Source organism: Barbus barbus, assembly GCF_936440315.1.
Source record: "Barbus barbus genome assembly, chromosome: 32".
Taxonomy (NCBI): Eukaryota; Metazoa; Chordata; class Actinopteri; order Cypriniformes; family Cyprinidae; genus Barbus; species Barbus barbus.
In genome coordinates, this window is record NC_136760.1 from 12,249,255 (window position 1) to 12,258,200 (window position 8,946).

The following is an 8,946-nucleotide window of genomic DNA, read 5'->3' on the forward strand; positions in this document are numbered from 1 at the left end:
GAGTCATGCAATAAGTGGAAAAGAGAGTTAAAGCTCTATACTCCCCATAATTTCTTTGTCTTGATGTTCCAGGTGTTATTTTTCAATCCTGTTGTTCAGATTTACACTTGGAACTCTTTTTTTGTTTTCTAGATAATGCTTACACTTCAGTATAAAATTTGAGAAGCTGATTGTGAGAAGTCGAATGTGAGAAGTTGAAGAGACAAGTTGAAAATAAATATGTATAAAAACTTGATAAATCTGCAAAATAAACAGATTTATACTTCAGACTGCAGCTTCCTGATTCTGTAATATAGTAGTTTTCACAAGTAAAGATATTTTTAGAATATATATAAAAAGGAAGCAAACACTGTAACAGTAATCCGAGTAATGTGGTAAGTCTGTATGCGCTAAAGATATTTTTTAGCACTAATTTTACATAAAGCAGTCAGTAAATATGACATGAATAGAAAAATAGCATCCATAGCACAGCATAGTTTAAAATCAAGCCTTTAAAGTTTGTTGATTGTGCGCGTCTTGAATTTCCCTGTCTGCATCCAATTCACAGAGACCACTGTTACTGTACTTCAGAATCACAGATTCTCCAGAAGTATGACAAAACTGGAAAATGTCATTTGAACAAGTAACATGTCTGCCACTTTTGTTCTGACAACTGAGGAAAAAAGTATCACAATACATTGCGCTACCACTAGTGATTAAATCTAACGATCGCTTAGCTCTTTTCACATCAAACCATGCAACTTATTATTGTTCAACTTTGCTCTAAAAATGTTAATGTTAACATTAGCATTGCCTGACTACGTGTATTTAGTGTGTATTAGCATTATCTGTAGACTACTGGTGAATCATGGGTGAATCTCCAGTTGTCACTAATGATTGTCGTATCGTAAGGACCTTTCTGGATTACAATCCACCATCAAAATGTTGTTTTAATTATTTTAGCTGCTGTGAGAAAAGGCTATTAGTGATCTGCCACCTGCAGCATCCTCACGTGCGATACAGCCTACTAGCTGGGACCTCTTCTTTATATTTACAGACCTGACGTAATGGCTCAAAGACGAATGGCGGCATGCTTGTATTTCCCATGAAAACCTACCAATACCAATCAAATTAGAAAACATTATTACAAGCTTACCGTTGTGAATCGTGCTAAGGTAAGGAGAGAGTTTTGAAGACAATTGAAGAAACATGATTATGGATCATTTTTAACCAAAAACAAGTTACGAACTGCAGCTTTAAACTAGTCTTTATAAGCACAGTGCTGCTTTGTTTACAGCGGTATCTAGGGATGCACCAATACTGGTATCATTTATTAGCCCATTTAATTTATAATTTGTCTTAAATTTAATTTTATTAAAAAACAATTGTGAGAAAATTGTATTATGAAATCAGTATCATGAATCGTATCGCATTGTAAGTTGAGTGAACGGTTACATTCATCAGCTGCAAAAACAAATGAAAGTGATTCCAACAACATTGTTCCTCTGTGTCTACATAGCTGTGGTGTGGACTTCCTTATTCTGATTAAATTAGAATGCTAATTAGCACTTAACATTTATAGTTATTGTCAGGGCCTGAGTTTCGTTTTTAAACTGGGGGGGGAACTCCCCCCTTACATGGGTCACATGGGGGGGATTTAAAGATTCTTGGGGGGGGTGGATAAATTGACACATCGGGCTAAATTAATCATCTTCATTTATTTATGTCTACAGTTTTTAATGTATCTTGGTTTTCAAAGAATTATAACAAAATGTGTCATGCTCTCTTTCAAATTGACATTAAGAACTGTATTAAAACTATATATTAAGAATCACTGTATTTGTATATTCCAGTTTCAGTTCAATTTCTTTGTTTTTAAAAAAAAACTTTATACAAAATACACCATGCTCTCCTTCAAACTGACATTAAGAACTATATATTAAGGTCTCTCAATTTCAGTGTATTTCATGGGATTCAGATCAGTTCAGTTCTTTGCTTTTTCAAAACTTCATACAAAATACGTCATGCTCTCCTTCAAATTAACGTTAAGAACTGTTTAAACTATATATGAATGTATCTCAGTTTCAGTGTCTTTCATGTTTCAGTTCAATTTTAGTCACTTTTTTTCCATTGCTTGTGACTTTGTGACTTCTTTCCTCTGTCTCCTCCTCTTCATCTCTTTCCATTTGATGATGGCTTTCATTTTTGTGCCTTCTGAATAAAAAAAGGAATGTCTCCTCTTTCTATAGCCAAATATTTTTTTTCCCCTAACGTTTAAGCGTTGTGAAAATCTAATCAGAGTGTTATTTTTGTTTTTATTTAAGAAAAAAAGCTCTCCAAAGATTAAAAACCATTTCAGTGAATGATCTTTATTCCGACATAAATTAAATAACACAAGGACAAATATCATGCATGCCAAGCTGTTGGCGTCTTCTCGCCGTTGAAACATGGGTCGTTACGTGAGAGATGATGACGATCAGTGAACAGGAGTCTATTTTCTTATGTTCATTCATGTTAACTTTCGATAAAATGCGCATTTTAAGATAAGGAGATGATGATTTACTCGCGCTTCGGTGCTGCTGTGTTGAGTCGGCGGGCGCGCTCTATCCACTCACACACTATAAAGAGCAAAACAGCATTTGATGTTTGAATTTCGGGATTAAAATAATATAATTTGGAAGCCGATAACATCTTCACAAGCAACTCATTATGACTCAGAATATTAGAGCGTGTTACACAGCCTTGTGTGAATCAGTGCGCCGCGGGCCACGGAGAACACGCCGATGCTCTGCTACAGGACTCAACGACAGAGAAGGCCGGTGCAGCGCTGTTTTAAAAAAAAGACAGGCTGTTTGAACCAGTGATTTATTTTTTTTCGCGTCTGTAGATGTATTTAATCTGAGATGAAGCAAATATATTTGTGCGGGAATTTCTCGCATTATAAAAGTTAAACTTGCGGGAATGGTTTAAATTATGCGCGATCCCCGCAATCCCGCGCCGAAATTCAAGCCATGTATTGTCCATAGCCAAATTCCTTTTTGATCCAATGGGCTCTGCTCTGCTGTTTGTGAACATAAACATCTACTTTTTTGCTAGATAATAGATTGATCCTAGCAATATGCATAGGAGCAACAAAACTGAAGTGTCTTAGGGAGAGCCACTCATCAGCATGCATTATCATAAGAGACCCTTAGCGGTTGCAGACAAAGTGATGAATTCTGTGTGCTATGCTTCTAAATGAGATAAGCAGCTCAAAGGAGCCTGTCCAGACGCTACGCTCCATCAGCGTCTTAAGTGTTCTCCTCGTATTAACATCGCCGCTGACGGGTGTCAGTGTTCTGAAAGTTTCCTCTAACTTCACCTCGTTGATTACTTAGTCAGCCAAATGATTTGCAAGACCCTGGAGGAGTACCGACCTGAAAAAGCAATTACGCAGAGGAAATGTAAAATAGAGTTTGAGCCAATTAAAGATTTTCATTTCTTGGTCTGCTGGGAGCGCCAGGCTGTTGTTGCAAGAGTCAGTCCGCCATATCCATTACTGTGATATTAAGCAGGGTCTTACACAAGTCTGCAACACTGGTGTGCTGAGCATTTATAGCACTCAATGCAGCAGATGCCCTCTAGGAAGCTTGTGGGAAACGTGAACGATTATAAAAAAAATTAAAAAAAATTGACTGATGTGACTTGATGTCTCAGGTCTGTACCGCTACAACCAACATCCCTGCGGCAGCAACACACATGTGAAATTCTGCCCACATTCACTTCCACATTTCGTTTCCCTCCTTACGACACAAATAAGAAATCAAAGTGCAACAGTTAGTTTTTGGCATTTTTTAGGTATGAGCAGGTTTTTTCGTATATCCACCTAAACATGAAAATCCATACGCATCTACAAAATCAAACTGTAACTCTACATTGGAAACAGTGAAGGTTATTCATTCTTTTAGGATAACTCGCTGCTTGATGCGAAAACCAAGAATTCCCACAGTCCCAGCGGGCGACACTATCGCACAAGCAGCAATCTCATTGGCTAATTTTAACATTTCACCTTCCGTGTTTTAATTTCAATGAATGCCTTATTTTCTACATAAAAAAATAAATAAACTGCAAAGTATTAAAATCCATATATCAGTAATACAAATGTCTGTGAGGACAACATAAATTTAGTCTGAAAATTGCTAGTGTTGATTAAATATATTTTGAGGCACATTATTTTTGGATTTGCACTAACTGGTGGTAATGGCGCAGTGGATAAGACACATGCCTTTGGTGTGAGAGACCCGGGTTCGAATCCACTGTGAGACACCAATGTGTCCCTGAGCAAGACACTTAACCCCTAGTTGCTCCAGAGGCGTGCGACCTCTGACATATATAGCAATTGTAAGTCGCTTTGGATAAAAGCGTCAGCTAAATGAATAAAAATGTAAAAAAAATGTAACTATAAACTATACACAAATACATAAGCCCTACCAAAGAGCTGCAGCACAAAGCAGACACTTAAGGCTGAAATTCTCATGACTTTTGCCCAGATTTGTGCCCTAATTTACAATCAGGACAAGCTGACACTAGTTGCTGAAAATCAGAGCCAGTCTGCAGATATATGTTGACAGATATCACAGAAAAATCGCTTAGTGCATGATGGTCACAGATTTCTTTTTTTTTAACTTCAGACTACGATTCTATCCTTCTGAGGATATCAAACATGATTGACATTTTGAGCCGATTTAAGAACACATATGGCTTTAATTTTTACACATCTCCTGGTAACCAGGCACATTTCTGAGAGGGTTTGTTGTGCTCAGAACGACTTGAAAGTCTGGTAGTGTGTGATCATCAGCTGTTTAGTGTAAGATGACAATATTTTTCCACTTAAACGACGTCATCAAGTGTACGATGCCAGTGATTTAAAATCTGTTCCAATTCAGAAAAATAGCACAGTGTATTCCAGCCAGAAGTAACAAGAAGTAGGCCTAATCTTTGTTTATTTTTTGTTGTTTTTTTATGAAGCATTCACATGCACTTGTAAAAGATGCTAGGTATCTATCAGAAACACCTGACGATATAAACTGAAGTGAACTTCACCAATGCTCTTGCACACCTCTCAATCTCAGCAAAAGAAACTGTAAGAAACAGCTGACAAGCCCTCCACAGGACAGTCAAGGATTTAAAGAGGACTTTGGTGATGATACTGTATCTGCTTCCTTGCTTCAATGATGTCCTTTATGCTAAATATGAACTGCATAGTCAAACTTAAGAAAGATTTAGATGTGATAAATTAAAGTTGTTTGTTTAAATGTTTCAGGCAAGTAAACAACCACAAGAAACCCTATCTAGGGTAGGTTTATACAATGTGGTAAGCTCACACTCACTTCCTGTGAAGTTAAATAGGTCAAGCACCTGAAACACTCTAACAGCATATAACAAGTGATTAATGCAGGGACGCTAGAACAAATCAGGTAGTGTTTAAACATTAAAACATAACTCCAATGTATTTTTTGAGAGAAAGAAAAATCCTTCAGGGAAAAGTATACCTGTAGTAGAGGTGTTAAAAAATTTCCCAGGATCCTCTGGCACTTTGTGAGCACTTCTCTCAGTGCTGAGAGTGAAAGGGGCCCTGCTGGGGGCTACGGCCTCTACGCTGGCGGGCTGGTTCACCCTGCTGTTGGGCTCCAGTGTTAGGCTGGCCTGGGATCCCCCTGTCGCCGTCACCTTTGTTTTAGCCTGGGCTATGTTACGAGACGTGACCGGCCTAGATTCGTCATCACTGTCAAATCCGAACGGATCCTCTGAGCCATCACCGTCCGACACCTTGGTCCTCTTGGTCTGATCTATCACCTCGGTCTTCAAGCCAGGCCTCTTTGCTCCCACCTTGGCTTTGTAAGTCGTCTCGCCCCATTTGGTGCTGAGAGTGGCTCTTTTATTGGACAACACCTCATCAAACTTTGAGGTCCCATCGCCTCCTCTTCGGCTGTATGTTTTTCCAAATCTAGATGTCATTGTGGCATCTGTCTCATATTCCCTGTGAACAAGCATTAACTGTTACATGAATAATTCACTGCCCGTTTTGTAATCAAATGTTGATTATTAAGAATCTGCCTCAAGTTTCATCTGTTCATAATGAATAAAATCAACATTATTCAGCATTTTACATGTTTGAAAATCTTGGGGCTATTCATTACAAAACAGATGCACTCCTACTCATTCAAACCTGACAACTACTTGCATAAAAAGCAGGAAACTAGAATTATTTCATAATATGATTTTGATTTCAATACACATATGCAAAGAAATCAATGATGTAATGTGCTCCAAAAAAGAGAGATTTAAAGGAATAGGCTTGTTCACCAAAAAATGAATACATGTTGGCAATTTACTCACCATCAGGCCATTCAACATATAGATGAGGTTATTTCTTCTTCATTTGAACAGATTTGGAGAAATTTTGGAATAGTTGCTCACCAATGGATCCTCTGCAGTGAATGGGTGCCGCCCATCAGATTGATTGTTCAAACTACTGATAAATGCATTAAAATCCACGTGACTCCACATGAACAATTATTGTCTTATGAAGTTAAAAACTGTGTTTTAATAAGCAAATCTTTTTTTTTTTTTTTTTTTAATAAAGTCTTTAACTTTGAACTGTCGCTTTTGGCCAAAATACCAGTCCATAAAGTTTCCTCCAATGAAAAAAATACATCTCCTGTTGTCCTCTTACACCAAAATCCATCAACATATTTGTTTAAAACTGTTTTCACTTGTAAATAGGCCTTAATCTGTGAATATTTCTCTCCTGATTGAGCCAAAACAACATTTTCACTTAAGAAAGCAATATTATAGATAGAGGACTTGTATTTTAGCCAGAAGTAATGTGGTCTTATTAATGGATTTGTTCCTTACAAACAAACAGCTTTTCACTTCATAGGATGCTAATTAATGGGCTGGAGTCATGTGGATTATTTGTATGTTATTGTTATTTTTTCACACTGTGATTTTATCAGCTGCTTGGAACCTCATTCTGATGCACCCATTCACTGCAGAAGATCCACTGATGAGCGAACCATTGCTAAATTTCTCCAAATCTGTTCCAATGATGAAATAAACACATCTACATCTTGCATGGCCTAAGTGTGAGTAAAATTTTCTGAAAATTCTAATTTTGCACTGTGAAAGTTCCAAGATCCTGACTACAATAACAGCACTAAAGTAAACCAAAAACTACCACAGATTTGTGACCCAGAACCACAAAACCAGTCATAGGTGTAAATTTCGAAATTGAGATTTATACATCATCTGAAAGCTGAATAAATCATCTTTCCATTGATGTATGGTTTGTTAGGATAGGACAATATTTGGCAGAGATGCAACTATTTGAAAATCTGGAATCTGAGGGTGGGCAAAAAATCTAAATACTGAGAAAATCACCTTTAAAGTTGTCCAAATGAAGTACTCAGCAATGCATACAACTAATAAAAAATATATTTTAATATATTTATGGTAGGAAATTTACAAAATATCTTCATGGAACATGATCTTTACTTAATATCCTAATGATTTTTGGCATAAAATAAAAATTTTTGATAATTTTGACCCATACAATGTATTTTTGACTACTGCTACAAATATACCCCAGCGATTTAAGACTGGTTTTGTGGTCCAGGGTCACATTTTAGACAAAGGTTGTAAACCTGTATTCCTTGAAGCAAATGCTATGGCACATCAATACGGAAATCATTCATAACCATGATATTACCACTCTGATAATCTGAGGCCGCAATTGGTTTGCAACCTAGCTAGTCCCAGCTGGACAAACCCAAAAATATTAAATAAAATGTATGCTACAATTCCATTCAATACTTTCTGTACACAGAAGTATCAGAATAAATACGTTTAAATGTCACTTTGTACCATACATAAGAAAAACTAAACTGAAATAATGTGCTTAAAAAAATCATAAAAAAATCAGTTTTCATATGTCAACAAAACATAACAGGCAGTGCAAGTTCCAAGATCTAAAAAAAATATTCATTTAAAAAATGCATTGACGTACCAAGTGAAATGCCACTGAACATTATAGCAATCATTCAATTCCATTGCATTACAATATTTCTAACTTTAGCTCTTTACTGGCTTGTAAACTAACTAGTGCCAACTGAACAACCCCAAAAATATTAAACAAAATTTATGCTTCAATTCCAATCGATATCATTGCAAACACAGCGACTGTCCCTCAATAATCAGCAATAAACTAAGAATGCTAAAAGCTAGTATGATTATTAGCTAATGCTAATATTTGTGCCTGTTCTCTTCTGTTTACCTTTTATTTTCCAACGTTCTTCCCTTAGCTAAGCAAATAAGACAATAACACAACTTCTTTACGTGGAATCCAACAAAAGAGTGTCTGAAAACCAGCTTAGCTGATAAAAACAACATTACCATGCTAACGGCTAATGGACTAGCAAGAAGATTAGCATAAAAAAGGCTATCAGGCTAATCAGGCAACGCTGTGAAATAAACTCCTATATCCAGCATTAAAACTCAATCACTATTTGGTTAAAATGCAGAATTTTAATCAACAGAAGAACTGAAGCCACAGCAGGACCAAAGGAGGTTAAATACTCGCCTGGTTAATGAAGAGAGTGAATCGGGGCCTCTGAGCTCCACTAACACTATAAACAAACACTAAATACTGACAAGCACTGCTTCACGAGCTCCACCGACGCAGTTATACGTGTATCTGAGATATGAGTTTCGATATAACGGAATAAAAAGATTTACAAGCTTTCTATTTAAGTTTTCCTCATGTATTTCTCCCTCGATTGTTTCGGCTCTGAAACACCAACGGCCTCCATTCGCGTTCCCCCTCCCTCGCGTTTTCGCGTCACGACAATCGCGTCGCGGCACAGGCGTAAAAATGTTGACCAATCACGGGCCGCGTTGTGCATACGTCAGACGATTTCGAGGAGTGTA

General features: G+C 37.0%; 1 protein-coding gene across 1 annotated transcript in view; it reads right to left on the bottom strand.

The window, feature by feature from the left end:
• The window catches only part of LOC306852421 (wings apart-like protein homolog), a 56,871-nt gene extending 48,003 nt beyond the window's left edge, over positions 1–8,868 (bottom strand). Inside the window, exons 1-2 of the mRNA XM_079389210.1 lie at positions 8,600–8,868; positions 5,511–5,998 (exon numbers count right to left, since the gene is read on the bottom strand). Of these exons, the coding sequence (XP_079245336.1) occupies positions 5,511–5,976 (466 nt within the window). The 5' untranslated portion in view covers positions 5,977–5,998; positions 8,600–8,868. The remainder of the gene's footprint in view (positions 1–5,510; positions 5,999–8,599) is intronic.
• Positions 8,869–8,946: the final 78 nt, after the last annotated feature.